Here is a 26,906-nt window from a genome sequence, read left to right as displayed (position 1 = left end):
TCTCCATCAGCATTTTCGTTTGCTGTTTGCATTTGTATAAAATCGTCATTATTATCGTCTTTATCGCATTTCGTTACATCAGTATATTTAAGATTTTCCTACTGTTGCCAGTATCTGCAGAGAATCTAAGTGGTTTAGATAATTTTTTATTCGTGTTTTTGTTTTTTAATATTTGCGATTATGGCTTTTCATCAACATCGTGTATTTTTACTAATTGTGTCGCATTTACGTCACTTTCTGTTTTTTTTAATTACGTCGTATTTTGTTTTGGTAGTTGGAAAGAAATTCTTGTAATCAGAATTTACTCAAACGAACGAAGGAAAAAGAATATATCTGATAAAGAAACAATATACATTTGAAAAAAGACATCCGTTACTGGCATATATTACATTCGCGTAATAATAGACGTCTATAACGGGTGTTCGGATAAGGGAGGCTCTACTACATCGCCAATTCTGAAACTAAAGATTTTTGGAGGCAAACATGGATCTACCTCTGATCTATATCGAACATTTGGATTCCGAAATTGTTGAAGAAGTATACTTTGTAGACTTTCGATAATCGAATAAAAAATTCTCAAATTTGCTTGACAAATATTTGCACCAAGAAGGTAGAGGTGCCTTCCCTTTTAATCAAAAGGGTCTAATTTCTTCGGTCAAGTATTCAAATACTACGAGATGTTATTCAAACGTTCAAACATAGATTCTGAATATAGAGAAGCTTTGTTCTCGAACATTGATCCATCGAGAAACACGTGGCTTTTTTTAGTTTTGACCTGCTAAAAGAACTACGAGTGTATCGTGCACCGGTCGTGTATTAATTAACATTTTACATAACATAAAGTCCGTTAACGTGTCGTAACAAATCGACGCGATGAGCTTCTGGTCTGAGAATGATTACGAAACACGTTTAGATGTATTGCTGGCTGTTAATTTACGGTCAGGGGATGTTTCGACATTGATCAGTTTTCGATGGTGTTTTCATTATCGATGTGACAAAACCTCGGCTTCCAGATTCTTTCTACACATTTTTATCAAATATGGACAGATCTATTATTATTATTATTAAATAGGTAATATTATTATACTAATTATTAAATAGGTACGTACGATTCATACATATGAATCACTTCATCCAGGATCATACACTAATAAATTACAATTTACGAAATTAATTAATTACATTTTAATAAATAAATACATCGCATTCACGCTGTTGGTGTGCTACCAACATCTTTTATACAAAATCTAATTAACTATCGTGCTTTCGATTCCCACGACTGTCTCAATTCTCGAAGTTGCCGTACTATCAAACAACCCCTTGGCTGATTACTTGCCATGGATGATGGCCAAAATGTCTTTTGGCAGACTGTCATAAATCGTTCCTAGCAAACTATGAACGCTTATTGGTAGTTCCATTTTGGTTCCATCTACTTTACGTAGATTTCTGAACGTATTTGCGAATTCAGACGACAGGTTGCCGGGAATTAATGGATGTTATCGCATTGCTTAATTAATTTTGCTTCGATGAGTTTGAACGTACGAAAAAGTAATCTTATTTCGCTTCACTTGCTCCGAACACTAGGGTTAATGTGCTCTGCATCGTGCTTATCCAAAACTCGCTTTTTTTTGTTATCTTTACACGGTACTTGAATCACGTATCGTGTGTTTCGTTTGATTGGCAGGTGGGCACTCCGTCTTATAACTTCATATAGCGAATCGTTGTCGTGTGATAGTTCAGGTACGTATAGACGTAGCACTGGCGAGATGTTACCTTTAGATGACGATAGATCAGGTATGTACCCGTATATCGTGCGTATGGAATAACAGCAGTCGAAGAATCGATGTTTTCCAAGTTAAATGGAACTAAAGCGAATTTCGGTTCGAAAGTGGCTTGATGAATCGGTGATTTTATATACGTAACGAAAATCAAATTAACTTGTTAATTGGACCGTTTTATAATCACCGTGTTAAAAATCAATAAAGATCAGATGAGTTGATAAAAAAAGTTAGGAGAGACAAATCAAAAGGTTACGAGATCTTGGAATTAAAACAAGGACAAGTATATACATTACACACATTGTAACAAGTTTATTTTACATACTTCACTTTATTTTAAGCTTATTTTATTTTGCATATTTTCTATATCCTTGCATGTTACGTACAGTTTTGCACCTTTATGTTTTCCATAAACATTTACAGTCTACCTATTATTGTACTGTTATTAAATTAGTATCCATGATAATTAGTCTGTCTGGCTTTATTTTAGCCATGGAGTATCGTATTATGTTACAGAGTCAACATACTAAACTGGAAAAATGAGAAATAGACGTGGCTTAGACATAGACAAATTATTGCTTTCTTTAAATATGAAATAAAATCATGCAGCTACTTACATACACATACATTTCGATCTATTATTTTTCCACTTGTCTCAGCTCGAATATTATTGCTTCGTAGTTTCGCCAAATCATCGAAGAATCATCAAAATGTACTTTGTATCCGCAATTAATTAAACGAGTTCTCGTTTCTCATCGAATGTATTTCCTGCATAGATATCAGCTTGGTAAAATGAAGAAGAATCATCGAAATGCTCTTTGAGTTTGCAGTTAGTGGGATCGGAAGTGTGGTTGGATGACAGCGTTCTCTGCGAAAGAAGGTCGGCAGATAATAACTAATACTAACGACGCCGACACTGCTGCTTTTCTAGTCTCACACGTGACTTCTGTTCGCGACCGTTAATCTCTATTTGCACCGTCTCGTTTCGCCGATAACTTATGCAAACGTAAAGATGTTGGGCGCGGAACACGCAACGATGAATCGAATATTTCGAAATAAAAACAGTGAAAAACGATCGATAAGTCGTTTTCCGGTTGAATCGCGTCGGCGCGCGTCGAAAATCTCGCAACAGAATGATGTTTCTTGGAACGATTGCAACAACGATCGTCGAATCCATTATCGCGGGCAATTAAGTTGCGTTCAAGGCGGAAATAACTTAACGTAGCATGATTACATGTTTAATTGCGAATTTTTCTCCGGCGCTACCAGAAAACAATCCGATGCTTACGAAATAATACGCGCCAGAAACGAACGAAGAGAGTTATCCACGTGTCTTGTTCTTTTTTATTTTTCTGCTTTTAACTTAATTAGATGCTTGTAATTTACTTGGATATTATAACTCGAATCGTAGGATAAATATCACTTTCTTATTGAAAGAGAATAATCAATAGCTTGTAATTTATTCCACATTATTAGGTTGTCCGAAAAGTTTCTTCCGATTTATGAGGAAATAATAGACGCACAACGTCTTTTGTTTTATATTATTTTGTCCAATTGCGTACGATCCATTCTGTTCTGTTGGGATAAACACCGCGACGTTTCAAATACTTGGTTTCACGTTTGTATGAAGGTGCACTGTTGTAAAAAACACGTTTGCGAAAGAAAGACACTTTCCGGACAATCTAATACTTATCGTCCCTTGGAAAGAACCTAATTTTATTTTGATTTCTGTGATGCCATCTATCGTCCAACATGCATTTATTAGCTAATATTAGTATATTCCATTTATTGCATCATAAATCTCAGGTAAAGGAAAAAGAATATATTTGTGGAAAATGTAACAAAAAATTCTTGTATGTTGGGATTAGTTAGATGTTCGCGATACAAGTTCCCAGCGTTTTTCTCATAAACATTAAGCATAAGAAATATATGAAGGTGCAAATATACGAATGGTTCAAAGTGAACTGCATATTCATTATATCTTTTTTTCAAGTGTATATATCTTGTGTATACCTAAGTGTATATATATTGCAATCATATCTATTTTTAATAACTTTCGTCATTCTACAAAATGGGAAGTGTTAGGGTAACTTGGTGAAAAACTGGTTAATTTAAAAGATATTGTAATTTAAATTTTATAGAATTTATCATATGTAAGACAAAGGAAATATAAATACAAGAGTACTGCGTTACGTCTTTTCTCATTTTCCTTATGATATTCTTACAAAATTGTAGTTAAAAGTCTTTTAAACTATTCGTTCTTCGACCATGTTACCCTAATACTTTTTTTTGTAGAATATCGAAAGGATTCGATGTATGAAAAAAAGGGGGCTTCCATTAAAAAAAAAGTAACGTAGCTGCAAAACGCGCATGCATTTTTGCACTCGCGAAAAGGACGTTACAGTGAATATGTAATTCATTTTCAACCGTTCATGTTATTCCTGTTTCATTTTTTCTCGTATCTATCGTTTACGAGAAAAACGCTATCAACTAATGGCGTGTAAATCATGTACATAGCTCGTATCGTTCGTATAGCTTATACGATATTGTAGAAATAAGTAAAATGTGATTGTGGTAATTAGTCAGAGTACTTTGACTTGCTAAAAGGCAACACGCATTCTTCGACTAAATGACAGGAAAAAAGTCGATAGGATTCTCTGTTAGCGTAGTGTTTGAGTATCACAGGTGAAAGGTGAGATCCCTGCAGAGTTCCGAGGAAACATGAAGAATTAATTAATTGCAGAACTTATTGCTTTGTCACTTTATTAATTATTTTCTAGAAGAACGATAGATCATAATGAACTTGTGAATTTATCAACGTCACATTGTAATAAATGTACATCTCTTGATTTGTTCAAACTTAGTTTACGAAGAAAATATACTTCGGAAATCTAAGATTCAAAGTATCTGTGAACGATTGCTGATTCTCAAAACTTTCATAATTAATCAGTTGCAGAACTGTAATTTTTATTTCTAAAAGTTCACTATTTTCATTATTTTGTAACTTAAATTTCTGAATTTTTGTTACTTTTCAATCTTAATATTGATCTGTGTGTAGGAGGTTTCACATAAAAATTAATTTAAAAAGATAGCACGGAAAAGTCAGAGAGAAAGGACTTCGCCAAGTAGAATATCGCGGAAAAGGGGAAAAGTAAAGTCCGCGTCGCGCGAGCGAAGTCGAGCGATTGATCGACCTTTTGGGTCATTTCGATTCAATACGAAGTAATTTTAGCACTTGCCAAGAATCTAATATGCAGTCTGAAAGACAGAGAAAGAGAATATCATTATCTGTTCCGCAGACTATTGTTTTCGTTATCAGTGAACCTCGCGAGCTTCGATGAACGCGCGACAGTGTGAGAACCGCGGAGCGATAGCAGGCCGTTCCACCTAACGATAAATCCTCTGGAGTCCAGTTCGAGAAAAGCGTGACTATTTAATGCTCGTACGGATCAAGAAGTCTGAGCGAATGACCCGTAATAATTTTGCCTCGATTATTTATTGTTCCCGCGGCTGCCGCGTCGACGAAACAGAGAGGCCGACGTACGCTCGCCTTCGAACAATATGGAAGTCATTGCTTCTCTATTATTATTAATTTATTTATTATTACAAAGTCCGTGCTTTTCGGCTTTGGACGAGCTTTCGGTTTTACATCTCGTTTACCTATTACGCTTTTTACATTCTATCAGTCTTATGGCGTTACCACCTTATTGCCTTCTCCCTTATATCTATCTAAACTCTTTTCCTTGTCTATCTCTCTTTTCTTATATATCTACCCCTCTTATCCACTTTATTATATTGTACTCCATTATATAATCTGTCTCTAAAACTATGGCAACTTTTGGGGTTTTGCCTCCTTGCTGTACTTCCTTATTGTCGTTCCTCTCCGTCTTGTATTGCCCTTCTCTTCACTATTATTGCTATCAATTCTATTCATTGCTTCTCTATTTTATTTAATTCGTATTAAACAAATTTTTTAGTCATAAAAATTTACCAGCCTTACGGATATCGAAAAGTTATTTTGAAAGGATTTTATAATTAAATGCTCGTTATTGCGTAACATGGAACACTTGCGATCTTTCCACACTGTATTTGTTGCTTTTTTATCCGTTTAATTTATTTTAAATGACGCTATATTATAATGTCCGAAAGTTTTTCAGGAATCGCCGAGGAACAGAGTGTTTTATCAAGTCGGATTGGTGATAAGACAATTTTAATTTACTTGCTATGGTTGTTCGATTAAGAGACCTTTGTCATGTAAATACATATTGATTGTTCATGTTATTTGCTGACAACTTGATCAATAATGTATTTCCTAAGAAATAATTGGTATAGTTAGATATTCATTAAAATGCAAATTAGAACTTCAAATAATTGAAGTTATTGCGTATTTTATAATGAAGTTGTTTGAAATGGGAGTACTTTCCTGAAGTTGTTTGAAGCTGTACTACTTTCTTGAATATATTTTATAGCTATTATACAAGAGCCCAATAAAAATCATCGCCGCCACACACGTATCGTATTTCAGGTAATCGCTATTGCTATTTGCAAAAAGATAGCAGTGGCAGGATTATCTGGCGTTATACAACCGCGGCGAGAACTCTTTTCAGACTGATATTCGGTGAACAATGAGTGGCATATCAGTTTTCTCTGCCTGGGGGCTTGTGACAGATTTTCGACAGTGACTCGTCGAGAATCCGAGCCGCTTTTGATAACTGTCACATCCAACTGTGCTAAATTTAAAGAAATGAAATGAACGAAAAATGTGCTAGCTCCTTTTTAATATAACAAAAATTCTCAACCACGTAACGTAGGTATTGAAATTAATTAACCAATAAAATTCGCGTTACATCAGCTTAATCACTGCCATATACAATTATGCTAAATTTAAAAAAAGGAAGGAGACTACTAGTCTTCTGCGATCTAGCGAAATAAATTCAATTACGTAATATACTCAAATTAATTAATCGATTAATTTTCATCGTATCATACAGAGTCAGAGAACAGAAAGGAAAGAAAGGAATTTGTTATAATGAGAAATCTCTTTCATTCCGTGTTTAATTCAGTTGCAAACCAAGATATCAATACCAAAATAATTCGCTTTCAAATCAACAGCTTTCGGTCGAAGCGTTCACGATCTGCTCTGATCGCTCGTTTTCAGATAGCTCGATTGAATCGACGAGCAAAATTTCGCAAGAATACGTACAGTTTATCGTTTGAAAACAATTTATTGGCAGCACTGTGTCGATAACGATTATTGACAGGCTAAGCAGACTCGCTTGGCCGATTTATGGGCTATCCTATCACCTCGTGCAGTTCACAAGGCATATAGATACACTAGGAACGACGCAGATGCGTCAATGACAAATTCTGAGCATGATCTTAATGCGAAAGTTGCTTTTGCTATTAGTCATTTTCGGTAAAAGGCTCAGAGTACTGTTGTTTTGTTGTTGATCTCGTGTAACGACGATAATGGTGTGATACGTGCACAGTCATCGAGTCCTGTTCATGGTGAACGCATAGTTGAACGTTGAACGCACGTTGAAGCATAGTTAGTACTATGACGGCTGGTGATGTCATACTGGCGTTAAAAAATTCGAATCCTATCTGACCCGAAGTATTTTAGCTTGTAATATCGCTTACTACATATTTCTATCCACTTACTTCTTATATATCCAAGATCATCGAGTTTCTTTAGGAATATAGAAAAAATGATATTTTGTTAATTCTCGATGGAAACAGCCGGCCATTAGTGAAAGTTGCGTTGGAAACTATATCGGGTTGTCATTAGTGTTAAGCCGTAACAGAGAGAAGAGCGATGATAAATAAGCGCGACGGGTCATCGTCCACTGGGAGACGAGATTTATGTTCAACGAGCCGAACGAGACTGCCGATCGTTCCTCTTCGAGCACACTCACGCGCGAAATCTCGCGCGTCCCTGTGATCGTGCTGGCGTCATCGCAACCCCTTTTGGATCTATGGCTTCGTTACGGATCGGGAACGTGGTTTTCCTACCCCGCGTGCATCCACCACCCCTTCCGTTTTAGATTCGACGCTTCCGCGATGGTTTCTTTCGGGTTTCGTTTCTGCGTTTGACCATTCCTCTGAGGATTCTTGATTAATAGGATGGTGTTGGTTAATTTGGGCTCCCTGGTTTCGTAGAATGGAAGTTGTGGAGAATCGAGCTTATAATTGGTTTCTTTTATTTAGATTGAATATAGGATTGGCGAATTGGATTGGAAAATTAATAGTTGTCGAGTATATGTTGACGTTTAAGAAAATAAAATTTAAAAAATTTTAAAGCAAAAATTTAAAAGCTTCTATTGAATTGAATTTTTGGATCGGCGATTATTATTACGATTGTTATCGCACATGTATTCAGCTCTACTTTAATAAAGTATAGCTTATATTATAACGTTATAATCGGCTTCTCTCCTTTATCGGATTGAATTTTCAACTATCATTGTTGTAGGTTGAAGTTGATACTCGATATCGAGGTTATATCGATCAGTTTTCCGTTTTCTTCGTACGATTAAAGGGTCCTGAAGATTCCTTCCTTATCTCCAATATTTGCCCGACCTCGAACAGTAGGGCGGGGTCGATCTTATCCCGGCCAAAAAGCTTACACTCTATGTGTACACTCTATCTGACCAGAAACGTTTTATCGTATTTGCTTCGAAAACTATAAAGTTCGTTGTAAAACATTGCTAACTAACTATTACGCTCTATCTTTAATAACTATCAATTTAGATAAAACGGCTTGAAATAGAAACGTGAATCATCTTATTTTCCTAAACGAATTGAGTCACTAGGAACTTATTGAACAAATACCCTAAGCAACTAATATATTAAGGAAACTATTACTTTGTAAATATCGTCAGTTAAACTCTTTTGACGCATTCGTATACAAATAATCCTACGTGAAATAAGCTATTTACCGACTCTTGTTAATGATTTACGGCTAATCTCTATTCCAAAAGGAGAACGCGTAATCCGCATGTGTCGCAAGAAATCATTAGAAGTACAAAGTCTTTTATATTCAAATCTGTCGCTTTCGTTACAAGACAGTGTGTGTATATGCCAATTTCATTCGACATCATTACGTTCACGTGTGCTTTACGCTTGCGTCACGCTTTTACACGAGTGCACGCGACTTTTACACAGCATTTGCATGCGAGATCGTGGGCGCGTGTGCACGTTTCATTGTCACGAGATCGAGTCGGTTTCGGATGGAAATTCAGAAATCTTATGTACGTCTGACGTCTCTTATTTTTCCTACAACTTTGCCATTTCGTATTCTGATTATCAATTTTACATTGCGCTTGAATTTCTTTCCTTTTCGAATTTGTACTTTTATCGTAATTGTATATTGTAGTAGATGTATTAATGAACAGTCCAGATTGTTTTTGTAATTTTTTAAATCTAACACAGTAGATAAATAAAATGAAAGTTGTACACGAAGGATTTAGTTTACTTACAGAGTATAAGAGAGTGTACGAGTGAAAGAAAAAATGCAAAATTCTGTTTTTATCTCTCCAAATGATTGTTATAATAGATCTTATGTTTCTAGAGAGCTTGAAAAGATTCTTGTAAATTCTTTTTGCGACCTACGGAAACGACAAATGGCTTGTTTTTCACGTAGCTCTTCTATACACGTTTTTCGTTTCAAAGAAATGGTAGCAGTAATAGGAACAACTGCGATTTCACCAAGTCAAAGTTACGCCGCAAATAACGTCCTATCTGAAAACAATTATTTACGATTATCGACAAAGTCTCGAACATGTCGACAGAAACAGACAAACACGCTTCGGTGTCCGATGTACGTTGGACTTCATTGTATCTACAAAGTCAGTATCTGTTTCAATAGCTGCACTGTTGTGCATTGTGTTAATATTTTTTCATTTGCATACGAGGATATCCGATCGTGATTCTTCTTTGCGTCTTGTTATACTATCGCGATTACAGTGAATAACAGAAAATAGAGATTCTCTTTCGAAGATTCAAATGGCGATACATATTAGGTTGTTCGAAAAATGTCTTTTTTTTTACAGACACGTCTTTTACGACAACGCATCTTTATACAAACATTGAACCTAATCTGTCGAACGTTGTATTCTTTATCTTATTTATATATATATTTATATTGATTTTTGACTTTTCGGATGACCTAATATTTTATTTTTAAATTTACGAGGAAACAACAGTGTTAAATTTGATCGCCACAAATGAAAAATTTAATAAATTACATTTCACGCCCTTTAGAAAAATAACTTTAAAATTTAATAAATAGCGAAGCAATCGCACATCGAACCTGCCTTTTTGTTTGATTTTGGAATTAAATATGTGTGATTTACTCGAATACCTTTCTATCAACAAAATCCACAAATTCAGTAAAAATGGACTTACCATATTCCCATGGTGGTCTTCGTTTATGGCATATCATAATAAAAGAGTACCAAAATTGATCTAAAAAATTAATTCATAATATTGTGGCAAGTGACAAGCTCGTCTCACGATTGTGTTACTATTGTCTTTACAACAATTTTATTGTATAGTATCGTTCAGGTCAGTTATTATGCAATCGTTTGACCGTTTGACGCGGTTTTTTTTTCATCGATTTGTCACAACAACTTATTAGTAATCACCGATTAAGCATTTTGTACGAAGCATCACTCGAATAATATTACTCGGAAATATTTTATCTTGTGGCTCGTTATTAATAGAGTTTGTCTATTCCAAGTATCCAAGCACCACTCACGCTATAAATACGATATTTATATCGCGAATCGCGGGTGCGAAACGCTGAACAGACAAACAGAAGAGACTTCAATTAATATAAACGTTTGATATTCGAGTAACAACAACATGGGCGTTATGCAATTTGGGTAAAAATACGGGGCTACTCTGAAAATCGTATCGTTGCGAGTAAACACAGCATACGCGTCTCGTCTCATGCATATTACGCACCGGTATAATCGCTCTAATCGCTCGTAACGATCGGATTATGAGATTAATCGTCGCATTCAGGATAATGGCTGCGGGAACTGCCACGTAATACTCGTCGAGTTTCGCTCGAAGAACAACGCTCTAAAGATTTTTCAAGTAACAGCCTAACCAAGGAATGACAATACAGCAGTATAGTAGAGTTACATTTATCCGAGTTTCATTCATAGTAACGAGCACACAAATATACTAAATTTGATTTAATTTAGTTTGTAATTATTACTCAAAAACGAATTTGAAAGCTGTTATGCTATAACGTTTTAAAATACAAGGATATTTTTAGATCCTATATTATAAAAAGAAAATGCAAATTTTCACAATAAAGATAATTGAATTTACAAGTATTTCCTTGTTCACAGTTTCATCACTATGCATGATATTTGTTAGTAATTTGTATTCGACTATAATGTACGATTATGGAGAAAAATGGTATATACTTGAACGATCAATTTAGTGCAAATTGACATAAACTTTTGCAGACTTCGTATGTTTACTACGTTTTGTGTTGTGATATGTAATACTAGTTTTTCCTAGCAGACTACTGTAATTTATTGCTGTTTTGCTCTGTGTGAAGTCGTAGAACGTTCATAAATATTTAATGGCACGAAGAACATTGTTTTACACTTTTTTGCAGCTACTGCCTGTTTTATTACCTTTTTCTATTGTTAGACAACGTAGTTGAATGCCATTGTAAACTTGTTCACTGCAGACTTTGACCTTAATCTATACCATTTAAAATTCTCCTTCGTTATAAAGCTTGATAAATGAAGATAAAAAATTGATATACAAGGCTCTCATTTTTAAACATATGTACAGCATTGTCGCTTTTTCCCCCTCTTCCAATTTACACAGTTGATTAGTATACCTTTTGAGAAAGGACAAGTAAAGAGAGAAGAATTTTTTTATTAATCCATATTTTTCAACAGCTGTTGAAAAACTTAATTACATAGCGTGAAGGCTAAATGACTGATTAAATTTGCTTATTTACAACACATGACAACCTATTACTTGATTGAGAAATTATAAAAAATAGGGACAATCAATGAATCTTTTGTTCCCAATAAATTTATTTAAGTTGCGGGATATTTAGAAAATTACTCATTTAATTATTTAATCAGAAATATTAACCTTATCATCGTCCTTCGCATCGTTTACACCTGTACAGGTAACCAGTTGTTAGTTCTTACGTGTTTTTGTCTTTGTCGTGAGTATTACAGCGGGTGTCGAGTTCCTTGACGTCACGATCGATGCCAGAAATTGTGCCACGTTTATGTCTGCACACTAATTGATCGCGTCAGCCTGTCGATTATCTAATCCTGTTCAGCCGTGCTTCCTCGAGCAAGACGGCGATCTTCGCGCTGTCATTTGCCGAGCCTCTGAACAATCGCACATACACACTACTCCTCGATGACTCGTTCGAGTGAACGCGAATCCATTCCGCTCTAAACAACACCTGTTGAAGGCTACCAATTCTTTTTTTATTGAAGCAACTGGAATCACCATCTAGAGAATATTTTGTAGTGCATCATATATCATACATTGTCAAATAAATTACAATCGCAAATTAGTTGACATTATTTTCTTATTCTATGCTATAGTTTTTTTTATTTCAAACGCATAACGTTTATAGTAGATTTACGAAGTAGAACACTAAACGCTGATGCAAAAAAGAAGTTCAGTTCCCGTGATAATTTAATTAATTTGGATCTTTATTCTGGATTATCTTTTTTATGAAGGATTATTTGCTCTGAATTTTTCGGGACTCTGGAATCTTTGGAATTGTCGATTAATTTCATTTCTAAGAATAATAATGACGCTACGAATAATAATAATAATAACAACAATAATAATAACGAAGTAGAAAGACATTGAAAAATGACTGGGATTCGATTTATTCGAACAAGGACACCGCCAGTCGCTATTGTACAACAAGCGGCGTTATTCGTTAAGTGTTATCAATTCGCGATGCAATTTAAACGGCAACCAGTATTTCTTGTTTCAATCTCGTTTCCTTGCTCGTTGAAGCGGCCATGTTTATAGCCAGATCCGTCGCGACGGATTTTGCAATGGATCGCGGTCTGTAAATGAGGATTGTTGTTGCGAAATGGAAAAAAGATATTGGTACGATATCGTTACGTAAAATTAGAATGTCCTCTCGAGCCGGTCTCGTTGTAGATTATGCCGATGACGATCTGGAAATGGAGCATGCCGCCACGTGTTCCTTCACATTTTAATTTGCATACATCCTGTCGTTGGTTTTCATTCATATTGCTCCTCGTGTCTGTATATGTTATACCAGACGTATAACGCTTCGTGTATATTGTGTCTTATTCTCATATCAGTTTATCATCCGATTTTCCTTTTAATTCAATACTCCTGACAATAATGATCGAGCCTCTATCGAGCAGAGATCAAGAAACATACGGAATAAATGTAAATATAACGAGGCAAAAATCATGAAAGTAACCAAACATCGTCGAGTAAAAATTTGCGAATATAGTACACGTAATACTAAATCTCATTGTATGATTCGCTCACGTTATTTCATGTTTTACGGTCTAGAATCGCTGTATAGAGCTAGCTAATGGTATATTGGCTTACTTGGTAGAAAGGGTGTATCTTCCAACATTTGAGCCAGAAGATCCAATTAACGAACACGCGGTCGGTGATCTCTGACAATGAAAATCCTATTAATCGGCCGTTGGTCGCTGGCGTATTATTGTTAATACCCGTTGCTCGAAGAATTATATCTCCATTTTATTAAAGAATTATTTTTCCAGATTATATAGAGCAATAAACGGAACATTAATGATTAGAAAAAGTAGCCTATATCGAAACAAGTAATAATGTAATGTACGACATTATTAAATATTATCGCGAATCGTATAATAATTACAATATTAGATATACAAATTAATTCAGTGACTTATTAAATAAAATTATGAAGTTTATTTATGACTCGCGTAAATTAATTTTTTTTATTCAACAAATTCAAGCAAAGTTAAGCGAATACAGATAAGGTTCTTTTCAAAATTATGATAAGACAAGAAAATATTTGAATTTTTAATAAACTGAAATTGTTTCCGATAATAAATCGTCTAATAATAATGAACCAAGTTTACATAAATACATAACTGAATTTGTAATATACATATAGTACATACTTATATGCAAATAAAAATCCGATTTTTGTTCATATTATGTAATATAGAAATGTTTAAAGAAGAGGCAAGAAACGATGATGTTTTGAATATAAAAATATATCTAGTAATATTATTAGAGCGTACTTGAAACTAATATCCTTTCACTCGATACAATTTCTCATTTTTATCTTTATCGATAAATACAACGATATATGCGGCGTCGATAACATTTTTTCATTCGCGGAACGATGATCTTGTTGAACGATGTCAATAATTTGAGTCTTTAACCTTCGCATGGACACTCGAGCTTCGCATCGAATCTATTTATCGCACGTGTCCAGCTTTTTATCTTTTCCGAATTAATTTTCTCTCGTTGTTGTTCAAACAGAAGACAGATCTATCGGAAGATCTATAACAATCGAGTGATCATGACGCGACACCGATAGATGATACGATACAAGCTAAAGCCTTCCCATTGTTGTACAATTTTTTCGCGATCGAGCAGAAGATTCATTCCGAAATATCATTGACGCGAATTTTCTTAAATGCAAATTCATTTTGTCATCGTGGCTATCGTGTATCAGCAATCGTGTATCGACAATCTTATATCAATATTGCGATATTAATAATCGCGTTTCTTTCGAAGAAGAAAATACAATCACAAGGATGCTCTCTCAATAGCATAATCAAGCGGGTGAAAAAAAAAGACGATAAAATTTTATCGCAACTGTCAACGTAATAATCTTGTAATCGGTGTACCGTTTTAGAAACAAATAATTTCAAATTCCAAAATTAGAGCGATTATAACCGTATAATTAGAGCGTATTTCAAAATTAGACGAATCCAAAATTACACATTTTCTTCCCCGAATCGTATGTAATATTAGAAATTATGTAAATCGGTCAGTTGCTCCGACGATCTTTGAAAGTTTTATATGATGAGTTTCGGACAAAGTTTACATATCATTTTCTCGTGATTCGTAATTCGTGACAACGAAACGACCATCACGGGCTCGTGACACATTTTTCTGTGCGCACGTGAGGTGACTCAGACGGTTCAACTATTTCGACAATATACACGCTGTTGCTCATTACACACTCTAACGAGTTTTTAATCGACGAGACGCGTTCGCGATCCACCGATCGTCCGCATTACAACGCATTCGACGTATATGCGTCGACTGTGTGTATCCGCCTTTAGATTAGCCTGGATACGCTGATAAGGAACCGGCTACGGCGGGTTCGGAAGCACTCGTGACGATTGGTGGGTGTTGAAAGAAAAAAATTGTACATAAGTACAGACGGGGAGATACGCGGCTGGTTAACGCGAGCGAAGTGTGCTGACTCGATTAAAGCGAGACCTTAATGTCGAGGGTCACGAGTCACGAGTCCTGACCATTGCTTTCACATATACATCGTTTCAGATTTGTTTACTACACCGTTCTGTTAACAATCGTGTTGCTACGAAAGATCGAGTTCTGTTTCTGGTCCCATCGTTTCTTTGATTCAAATCGTGATACTTTCATTTCTTTTAAATTCTTTCTTCATGTATCTTTATACGTATTGATGATTTATTTAATTTACAGATCATACATAGTCTTTTCTACAATCTTACATTTAACAGATAGGATAGTCAGTTGACTTGTTATTTGTAAAATATTCATATACGGTTTCATTTGTTTTCCTATCAAGCCTGTCGTTATTATGCAAAGGAATTTATTAGTGTCGATAACTTGAAATTTTTGACTTGCAAAGTTTCACTAAAATATCGCTTCAGTTACGTAAGAAGGCCCTGTTGATCAATTGTCTTCTTTCGAATGGAAATATGACATTGGATAAGGAAGAATCTAGTATATATCATATATTTCGAAATTAACATATATATGTATATATTATATATATTTATTTATTATATATATATATATATATATATATATATATATATATCTCAAAATTCAAGTAGGAATTTGTATGATTTTTGACGAAATATCGACGAATTACAGATTTTGTATAATATGTATAGGTCACAAATTAACTTCCTATGGATCAGATTTTTTCAGATTCTTTAATTTCATATGAGTTTTCTGCGAGACCGTTTGTTTGGAAACGTTTGATCGTTAACAGTGATAACTAGATTGGTTCACGTAACTCGTTGCAATTTAAAATCTCTATTTCAATCGACGTAAACGTCGAATGCTTTTTATAGATTCAGCTCATTAAAACGTTAAATTCATTCGTGTATGGAGATCGAGTGTCAACGTAAAAAGGCACTTTATTAGTCGATGTATCGTCGTTTAATCGTTCGTGTTCAGTTTGCCGCAAATTGCTTTACCGTTATGCCACTCAATTATTAAACGTTCATTTCTATTCGTTATTACTTCATTAGCCTCGATCTTTTCCGATACTTTTCTCTCTTTTATTCTTATAAAAATTTACCTATTTATCGTTTATTAATAGGAATAATAATAATAGAATTTAATAATGTATTCTACTAATGATAATAATGATCAAATATAGTAAATTGTATATGAAATGGCTGATCTCTTAACGAACACTTCAACGTTTATAGTTTTCTTGGGAATACTGTTAATCAAATTACGATCCGCAGGATTCGATACATTTTGACCATTGTAAAACAAACGTATCTGAGACACAAACAGCATGTATGTATAATAATTATCGATGGTTAATTTATGTATGAGCGTTAAGTACACCGCAAACAGCTCCGACAAGTGGAGATCGAACAAGTGTTAACCTTCGATGCTAATTAATCGAATTGGTAGACACATAGTCTTTAAATTTGCCTCGCGCTAGCGGATTATTGGTATTGCGATCGATAGACAAATCTTCACTATTGTCTAAACCGACAAACAAATCTGTTAAATCTCGAGCTAATTGCGTTTCGATATATTCGGATTAATACGTACACTGGCAACCATAAGTATTATCTACTGAAATGTCCACTATTTTATTTATTATATACTAAATAATTTCTACAGCCTTCATTTTCTGGTTATCTTATTCGAAATCAATTATTCCATTAGAAATTTATATGCCTCATAAAATAAGATACTAAATGATATAAGATCAAGCAAGTAATAAACCTTCAAAGCAAATCTTCAAACGTACAATTTAGTTTTTCTTATAAATTTTGTAATACACGCGGTTAATAAATTTCAACATAATTTTCTAATTATGACTCATGTTTATGCGCATCTTAACTGCATTAACTTACTTTATGAATAATAATATATTCATATTTCTGGTTTCGTCGTTAAGTATCGTTGAATACCTTTGATCAAAGTTAACACCGATTATTCTTCGCACTGTCCGGATTTTTTTTTTTTTTTTTGCTGGCCAGTTTATGTAACGCAGTTCCACCGCTTTTTCTTTTTTTCCTGCTTTATATTTTTTTTCTTAACCGTTGTCGCGGCATCGTGTTTGCACTTAACTAAATGTATAACGGAGCCCATTCATCTAGTTCGTCATCCTGATTTTACGTACTTTCATGAGGCTCCTCGAGTGTTTCAGATGTCACAGATATCGTTAGGTGCACTTAATCGAAGATTATTAGTAACTCGATTGTTAAATGGTTAATATTACTGAAAATGAATATAACGATTTTTTCTTCGTTCCCGCTAATGTCAACCTAATGAGAGCTACAGTATCATTAATGTTCTAAGTATGAGGCGATCTGCGAGACCTTTACTTTTGATTAAGGTCCACCTTCCGTCACTTCCATGAGATGCAAAACGAAATTCTCCTGTTATTCGCGCGTCTCGGGAAACTGTTTTTCTTTCATTACTCTTGTCGTTAACAGACTTTTATCAAATATATATATTTGCTTATCCATAAGAAAATTTTGGGTAATTATTTACCAAGTGAACGATCTCGACGATTTCAATGACCTTAAGAGATGTTATCAAGGTTAACATTCTGAACAACTTTTCCTTGTACATATATACGCCGCTCGGCTTCAATTTCCTAAATATCAGCAAAAATATATCCTACCCTATATCATATTCTGCTTCTGACAGGAAGTGTTCACATTACGCACGCACACCATCCTAATATTGTTTACGCGTTATCGTATCTATATTACAACAAATTATTAAATTTGTTGAATTGTTTGTGACGTAGGCGGTTGAATTTTTATCTAGCCCAACCAAAATTAATTCACGGAAAGGCAAAACAGAGAGTTCCATCCTAGATCCTAGATCATTTCCTACTGAACTAATATTGGTTACTAGTATGATACTTGTACTGCTATTATATTATAAACTAATAATAATAATAATAATTGCGTCTATGCCAGAAACAAACAAGTGGTCATAATTATTGAGTGCCTTAACGGTAGCATGAAATAAATTTAGCTATTAAATAATTTAGAATTTATATAAAATTTTATATTATACTATCGTTATTCGAAATTGGAAAATATTTTAGCCATTATTTTGAGAAATGTAACTATTCGACTATCCAAATCATACTATCGTCGAAATAGGAACTTGGCTAAATAGCCAATATAACGTCCTTTGCGATTTCCATACCGTGTAGTGTTTGCTCTGGTTTCCCGCCAGACATCTTCTACAGTTTGTGTATGTGCATTATTGTCTGCATTACTGTCTACAGCTGTATGGTTTGTACCGTAGAATACCTCAGATCAATAACACACATGTTGCAAATAGCAAATTACCATATATAGTATCGAATATGTTTTTGCGAATATCTCGGAGACTAAAACCAGGTGACGATTAAATGTATAGAAGAAAGTTAGTCAGAGTGTTGAGATTGTCCGCTTTGTAAATAATTACCAAATTTTATTTCAGCAATAAAAATACAGCGATGAAAAAAGAAAAGAAACATTTTTTTTGGCATTCGATTCATTTGTCCCTGTTCGTATTTCATCGATCGATCATGGATTCGAACATCGCTGAGAATTGTTTCACTTAAATTGGAATAAAAGTTGTCAAGAGGGAAGAATCCATAGAGAAGTTGGAAAAGTAAAAGGAGAAGGGAGCAATAGAGTTAGGTTGCAATCAAACGAGCTGATTTTATGGGAACGGCGTCGCATTTTATAGCCTCGTCAACAGTTTAAGCATCCAGTAGATCTAGTTCTTTCAGATATTCGATCTTTTACGTATCCTTCAAAAGTCGTGACTTTAAATTCGAGAAAATAATAGTAAAAAAAGAAAAAGATTATCAGATGATAGAAAATTTCATCCTAGGAAATAACGACGAATAACAACCAATCAAACAACTGTTTGATCGTGTAGAAATTTAACTGGACAACTTTCGTTCAGGAAGCTTTCATTTTGTAACAGATCCATCCATCAAAACCGAGGTATAAAAGTAAAAAAAATTTATGAAAAATCAATCCATCGAGTACACGCGAGGTCGTCAGCACGTGTCCTTGACTTCTCCATAATGTTCACTATATTAACTCGTTATACAACGGTAAACTGCAAAATTGCTGTAAAAAGTTCAAGCACTATAACCAATTAGAACCGCGAGGGAACAAAGTGGTTCGTTACTCAGCTATCCTTTCGTACGAAGGGTTAATACGGTACCGTTCGTAATTATTCGAACGATAATGAATTCTAACTTAACTCCAGCCGTACAGTTACTCGTTATGCAAACAATATCCCCGAAAGATAAGTCGCCGTCTATATTTCGTCGTTTCGGGGCGAAACAAATTCGAAACTGACTCGAAGCTTGCCAATTAGAGCGCGGGTATTTTGGAGGCTACCTGTTGCTTTGTTCCAACGTGAAACGCGTTAAAATATTCAGATTTAATTTTCTCTTGCCCACCGACCCATTCATTACCGCTTGTGCTTCATCGTAAAACTAGAAACAAATTTTTTTCTCTTCCTATGTAGAAATTTTTAAACCTTGAAAGATACGTAGATGCATGTTGTCCGCATTTATAGAAAATTTCTGGATGTAAAGATGCACGGTATACGATCGAAATTGAATATCTAGTGGTCGCAATAAATCGTTTCGTATTTTTCCTTTTGCGCATTTTCTTTTAATAGATACGAGTTTTTCAGCTGTGTTCGAAAAATTATGAATCAACAAAATACCCACAGTCCACGGTCTATTTATTCTTCAATAGCAGATAAAAAATAGAAAGTTGATTGTGTTATTATTGGACGATAATATTAAAATAAAATTCGCAAGAGCTGAAATTTCACCCTTGATAGCCGCAAGGTTTAAATTAGATACGTAAGTCGAACGTCCCCGCAATAAGCGTGCAATTTTTACATTTTCCAACGGTCGATCAGGCGGAGCAATTATAGGTCCACCTTAACGTGTGTTGGATCATCGTCAACATCGTTTTCCCCCGAAAATAAACGAACTGGGGATGAAATTATAGGGATAAAAACTGCTCGCCGGGAAGAACTGTGTGCGATGTGTCGGGCTTCAGCCAGTAGCTTCGAAATGCGATAGATAGACAGTGGGGTAATTAGCGGCTGCTGATTGGTCACCTTCCTTCTCGATATATCCGAAGCTGGTCGGGGATGCAGGAACGTATAAACGTGTTGCGTGAGCGTTCATGGTGGGGGCTTATTTACTCGCTATTCAAACCATGCCGGGTTGGCCGATCGACGACGAGACAAGAAACGCCAGTCCGCGTCTGACACTCGTTGCGATCAGGCGATGTACCTTGAACGGTATATCGATTCGTTTGTGTTTGCTTGATCGTTCATATTACCGCGGGAACAACATCGAACTGGTGCTGTGTTGGTTGAGAAAGTGCTGCTATTTCAGAGAAAGATAGACATTTTCTTCGTAATCCATTTCATTTTTCTCGATTCTCCATTGTAAACAGAAAGAAAGAAAGAAAGAGGAAAAGAGAAACCTCTTTTCTCGAATTTCCATTCGATTCGATCATCGTACCAAAGACTACATACACACGTTGAGACTGGCAATTCTGTTGGAAACGATCCAAGACCAAGTTTTTACCAAACGATTCGCTAAATCGATCGATCGATCGATTCGCGAACGGAGGTAACTTAGAACACGTGCACCTCGAGAGTGATATGGAACAAGTTGCTCGTACGACGAGGCTCAATCGTGTGGACAGACAGTGCGAAGTGAAAGCGCGAAGATCGATCGTTTCAATCTTCGGAGATCGTCGATCGACGCGTGAAATATACGCTTGAGAACTACGGAGAAGATCACTTCGGGCCTTCTGGTCCTCGGAGACCTCATGGCACCCGATCTTGAGAAAAGGCGGCAAGAACTTAGGAGGACCAACAGTTGTACCTTGGAACAGGGACACGAGCACCTTCAAATGCTCCTGCAACTTCGATGCACCGGAAATGCATTGATCGAGCCTTATCGACACGGTAAACTTGATCCATCTCCATATGTGCATGCTTCATTATTACTGTTTAATATTCAACGATTGGATCATGCCTAGATAGGCCTGGTAATTGATATCTCCAGTCGGAACCAGTTGTTTCTTTGTGTGGTATTTTCAATTCTTTCTTTCCTTTTCTTTTTTTATTGTCTTTCATCTCTCATTTGCGACTTGCGTCGAGACTTTGAATGATTTATACCGCGCATTTAATGCGATATTTATATAGGCATATAAATTTTATTTGGACGTAGAAAATTCTCCGTTTCTTTTATTAATCGTAATCGCTACTATATTCTAGGACTATAAAAGCAGTAAAAAGTAATCGACTCGTAACTTTGCATAGATATTTTATAAATTTAGGTACTTATATTTTTTAAGATGTTAATCATTGTTTTGTAAAATATACGAATAAAGATGTGTTCTATCTATTTTCATTTCTTTCATCCAAGTTTTATACGTCATTGGTGCTTTTAATTTCAGCAACAAAGCACTCCAACGAATTAATATCCGCTCATTACCACAATAATTCCGTTTTCTTCCTTTTTTTTTCTTTTCTTTTGTTGCTATCATGGAGTTCAAGAAACTCGAACGAGCTCACTTTTTTTGCTACTGAATACCGCAGTTTTCTTTGCGTTTAAAAGACAACGTTTCGTACGTTACATCATCCACGTAAGAGGAGATAAATTTCACGTGGATATCTTTATCAAAATTTTTTTACAAGTCTGGATTACTAATGTTTTAGCCACCTCTCTTCTTCCCAACCCGGTTTATAGGTATACCGGAATGATTAATTGGAGGAATTAGAGAAATTACGAAGATTTCTGCAACTTAATCGAGCTAACGCCACCGTTAGCGCTACAAGGCGATAAGAGTTTCGCATGTTCATCCTACCGGTTTCTCTCTTTATTAAATAGGTACCCTTAGGCGAGTCTTCTACTTGTTTATGCCGTCGTCGATGAGAACGCCACGATACTTCCTTTCCTTTCTTCTTTTTCTCTTCTCTTCTTACCTCTTTTTCAAACGTACGATTATTCTGCTCCAAATTCCACAAATTTATTTGCCTCTTTTCTAAACGAGTTTCACGCTTTATTTCAGTTAACATATAACTTAAATACGTCTACATCGTACGAACAACAAGCCGTTTTCTCTTGTTTTACGAGTCGGCCTCTATTCCGAAATAGTACATTATTTTCGTTCAGTGGAATACATGGTTTTCGTTTGACCTTTGATAAAGAGAAATATAGTTTGTTAAAAATTAGTCGCGCTGCAGGTCTTCATACATTTGACAAAAAACGTAGTTTTCGCTTAAGTAAAAAACCATGTACACACAACGTCGTATATTAGCACGTTTATTCTTTAACATATCAGGTATTGATAAAATAGTTTTTGATTAGTTTTGTCGTAGTAAGTACGTAATGGCTTTGTTTTTTTTTTTTTTTCTACAGCCTACGAAGATTTTTGTAAGTGGCACGGTATCCCGTGTTTCATCCCTTAAAATCTTATGCATAAGTATCTCATACATAAAAGGACACGCCTTCTTTATTCTATGCGTTTCCACCTCGAATTCATACAGATACTATGCAAATCTATCCATCTCTTAAATTCTCATAAATAACAATTATTCCATATGACACATACTTCGTCACGCCTCTTCTTTCTAAATCCTCCAGTCTGCCACTACGTTCTGTATTTCCATTTGGAACTCGGGATGGGGTCGATTGCATTTCCACGCTATTTTTCTCTGCTTATCTGCCGTCTCGATATTATTGTTAGAAGCATTTCTGCGCGTTGTTTCGTCTGTCTAACACCCGGGGAATCGACGTCGTCTCTATTGTATCGGGTGTGAGATAACCTCTGCGAGGAATCCTTCGAACCGAACCACGTACCACCCCGTTCCTCCGCCATCTCCTTTCCTTTCGTCTTTTCCTGCGTCTCGAACGCTCACAATAAATCACTGCCCTCGCGCGCTCCTTCCTCTCCTTCGCCCTTGATACGCGCTTCTCTCGCCTCTTACCCCTATCGTCGTCGTTGGCGAACGTTCTCTATCTGTGTTATGCTTTCTTATGATTCACTCGTTTGGTCCCAGAACACAGGAGGAGAAGGAAGACTACGGCCGCTGAGAGACGGTCGCGAATCGCGATACTCCGGTTATCGCGGCCCGTCTGAAAAGCGCTTTTGCGCGGTCGTTGCCAGGCGAAACGGAAGAAGGGAGAGCCAATCCGCTTCGGGTCCGCGGCAATCCGCCTCGAAACCACCGCCGACCAATCGCGCTTTGCGTCTTCCGCGCTTTTCTTCGTCGTTCGTTCCTCTCCGATTTTCTGTCGTTGGAGCGTTCGCGGCCGATCGTGGCGAACGATCAACTCCTCAGTCGTCCTCCTCCTCTTCTTCTTACCGATCTTCTGGCTTGTGGTAAGAATTTTCAGAACCGTTCCACACAGTGTTGTTGCGATCTCTATTGTTCCATGTTACGTCTCGTCGATCCGTTCGAGAACGGGGTGTTTCCTGCGTTCGGCGATACGCTCTTCGGTGAGTCGTGAGAACCGTTTTCGTCGTTCGATTGACAAAATTTGGCCGTTCGACAACACGCGACAAGATCCTATCGATCGCAGAATTAACAGAATTCTATTGATCGGGCAATTGAAAAGATCGTGCCATTTGAAACTCTTATAATACACCTTTGAAAATATTATGTCGATTATGGTGTGGACCGTAAGATTGTAAAAGATCGTAGTAAATTGGAAAGATCGTTTCTATCGGAGCATCGATACATCGAAGAATCGAGAAACATTGTAAGTTGGCGTCGATCATGAGATTGAAAAAATTAATAAATTGAAAAATTCTTAGAATTGAAAAGATTATATGGATCATACTATATGAAAAAATCGTGTGCATCGAAGAATTAAAGAAGTCGAAGTAGATTTGAAAAGGATCGAAAGAAACGCGCCACTTGGCGGGAGAGTTTCGCTGATGAGCGATGAAGTTGCGAGAAGTAAAATTTAGTATAGGAATGAGTAATGTGCGTGGTTGTAAAGTAATCCTTCTGGATTGCGTAAGATGAAGCTTGCGCGGATTATTTATTTCTCTGAGGATCTCGTGTCTGTAGATACAAGTATCGGGAGTAAAACTGTCCGCATGTTCACACTGCTATTACGATAATAAAGGTTACACGATTGCGCAATTCTATCTAATCGTTGATTATTATTTAATACCAGTAGGAGAAAAAGAATCTAAATAGTCGGAGAAAGTTTCTGCAGTTTTCTTCGACGTATCTGCGTTCGCTCAATGATTCGAATCTCGAATTCGATTAAACGAACGTATTATTGTTATATACCTATCGCTACTTTTCTTTGCCAGCGATATCGAAGAAAAAATAGTTCGACGCCATTGAACAACGCTAAATAGTTTCTCCTTTGTTTCTCGTTGTTCGATCTTGGTAAAACGTATCACAGATTCTTTTGTCGTTGTCGGCCATGAAATTACTTGCGGTCGATCTACACATATAGGAAAGAAAAAAGATAGAGGTAAATTGTTCCGCGATCTTTAGACAAGTGTGAAACGTATGGATGTGAAATACTCGCGAGCGCGCTTGCTATCTGTCGTTTTTGAATTTGCGACAAATTAAAACGCGAGATATTTTACCAGCGACCTGAACGATTTCTTTTCCTCTCGTTGACGATCGTTTAACGTACACGGAGAATAGATGATCCAGCTAGCCAAATAGGCGTAATTTTTTGGTACATCCATATCTCTCAGATACTTTGTAAATATCTGTGTCCTCGCATGAGATTATCCAATTTCGAGTTACCTGAACGCAGCCGATGAAGCTGACTCGACGTTAAAATTATCACAAATTAGCGTAGAACGCAGAGTCGAATGTCGAAGCTCGCTATATCCGATCGTGGCCGAGCCTTGATGAGACATTTCATGGATCGTTAGGTAGGTCGGACATTGCAACGTCGACAAATATTTTGTCAGCTCGGTATCTTGTGATTAGAAAAATTCCATCGTAAATAGAAAATGATAAATATCGTCATGTGCATTCGATTCGATTTTAATATTTAATCGGCTACGAATTAAAAGTTTCTTCATATTCCCAGCATTTTTCTCTCTTTTTTTTTTTTGTTACGATCATGAACGAGCTTAAACGGGCAAATACTTAATAGATTGAACGATATTAAACAACCATGCAATTATACAATTGTGAAATGCTTCCAGGAAACGTTGGGAAACAGCCTCATTTTCCAGAATCTTTTGTTACGATGAAGCTCTGATTGTAATTCGTCTTTAACTTTCAGAGATTCAAAGGTATTGAATTAGTTCTTTTAAGTGATCATTCGTATTGTCATACAAGAGAAGCAATTAAATAGCACAGTGTTTCATAGCAATGTATGTATAAAATCAATTGGAAATTTCCTATTCTTCGTCATATTATTACGCTGAAAATAGTTAATTCCTGGGAATCGAAGGTAATTTATTATTCACGTTATAACGCTAGTTATCTTAATTCGTAATTATAATAGCGAAACTTTTGCACATAATTTTGATTATGCGACCAGAGTCTACCTTGCTCCGAACTAAAGTCAAGTACTATTATAATTTATGTTATATCCAGAGGTATGCGAAAACCCGAATACTTTGGGTCGGGACCTAATTATTGGTTGTGAATTTTTCTTGGGATCGGATCGGGTTCCTGAAAGTATTTCGTAATTCGAGATAGTATCCTAGAGACTTTATACTCCAGAATTTTAAGTATACGTAATAAATATATAACAAAATATTTGATAGATATAATATAATTTTATAATTCTCAAGAATTCCGACAATCTCGAATTACGAGATACTTTCAGGACTCAACCCGTCCCGAGTATCGAATTCCCAACACGTTCGGGTTCTCGTATATTTCTAGTTCTGATGTAAAAAGTGCAGGAGATCTCGATGACACTGAAACAATTATTTTCTAAATTACTTGTTCAAATTCTTTACCATTTTATTACACTCTCGAGGGATTAATCCGAGATACGATTTCGAAGTGTTTCTCGGCCTCCTGAGTGCTTCCGGGAACGTAGGAGAACACGATGAATCGTAGTAGATGGGCCTCGCTCGCATAGATCGCATTCTTTGCGAAATTATCCAACATCCATAGAATTCAACTATGTATTTTTCATTCCTAGAAGAATCTCGTTGCCGATTACAAACGTGTACAAATTCTTCAACGTATTCAATTGGCCACGCTCGACTCGCAACAGTGAGAAATTAGTTTGATAACCTTCTTGTTAAACCGTAATTCGTAAGGTTATTTCGGGTCACGTTTCGTATCGTTGGATAGTTAGTAATAGACAGATTTTCCCTAGGGAAACGTGACGCAATTTTCTCCATCTCTAAATATACTTCTTTATAGATTTTTTCGTTTAATCATTCAAAATACAATATCCGTTTGCCGCATTATTTCCAGATAAATCTTTTTCTGCAATCGTCGGTGAGATGCTCTAAACTCAATATCCGCTCTTTGCATGGTTTTTTCCTTCAACTTTTTTCTTCTAATTATCGGTGAAATATTAAAAACCTAATATTATTAATTTAGAGATTCGCTCGTCAATCAAATATTCAAATCGTAATATTT

General features: G+C 35.9%; 1 protein-coding gene and 1 long non-coding RNA gene across 12 annotated transcripts in view; one reads left to right on the top strand and one right to left on the bottom strand.

Annotated features, from left to right (window-relative positions):
* Nucleotides 1–26,906, top strand: part of LOC126917306 (nuclear factor of activated T-cells 5) — a 57,948-nt gene that overhangs the window by 12,430 nt on the left and 18,612 nt on the right. Inside the window, exon 1 of one of the 8 annotated variants that reach the window (XM_050724049.1) lies at nucleotides 20,225–21,272. The exons of 2 other annotated variants lie outside the window; for them this stretch is intronic. In XM_050724049.1, coding sequence (XP_050580006.1) covers nucleotides 21,134–21,272 — 139 coding nt within the window. In that variant the 5' untranslated portion in view covers nucleotides 20,225–21,133. Of the gene's footprint in view, nucleotides 1–20,224; nucleotides 21,273–23,733; nucleotides 23,813–26,906 lie in introns of those variants that run through there. 5 more of the 8 variants (XM_050724044.1, XM_050724041.1, XM_050724048.1 and 2 more) reach the window with 5 other exon arrangements.
* Nucleotides 2,067–12,105, bottom strand: LOC126917370 (uncharacterized). 4 transcript variants are annotated; one of them, XR_007710919.1, is made up of 4 exons: nucleotides 11,966–12,104; nucleotides 11,432–11,643; nucleotides 2,396–2,646; nucleotides 2,067–2,309 (listed from the first exon to the last, which is right to left on the bottom strand). It is a non-coding gene; the product is annotated as an uncharacterized LOC126917370 (long non-coding RNA). The 4 variants fall into 4 exon arrangements; XR_007710921.1 differs by lacking the exon at nucleotides 11,432–11,643 and having other exon boundaries at nucleotides 11,966–12,105; XR_007710920.1 differs by lacking the exons at nucleotides 11,432–11,643; nucleotides 11,966–12,104 and adding an exon at nucleotides 7,440–7,666.

The sequence above is a fragment of the Bombus affinis genome, chromosome 6 (assembly GCF_024516045.1).
Source record: "Bombus affinis isolate iyBomAffi1 chromosome 6, iyBomAffi1.2, whole genome shotgun sequence".
In the NCBI taxonomy this organism is placed as follows: Eukaryota; Metazoa; Arthropoda; class Insecta; order Hymenoptera; family Apidae; genus Bombus; species Bombus affinis.
The sequence above is the reverse complement of the archived record's forward strand: the minus strand, read 5'-3'. Positions and strand labels throughout refer to the sequence as shown.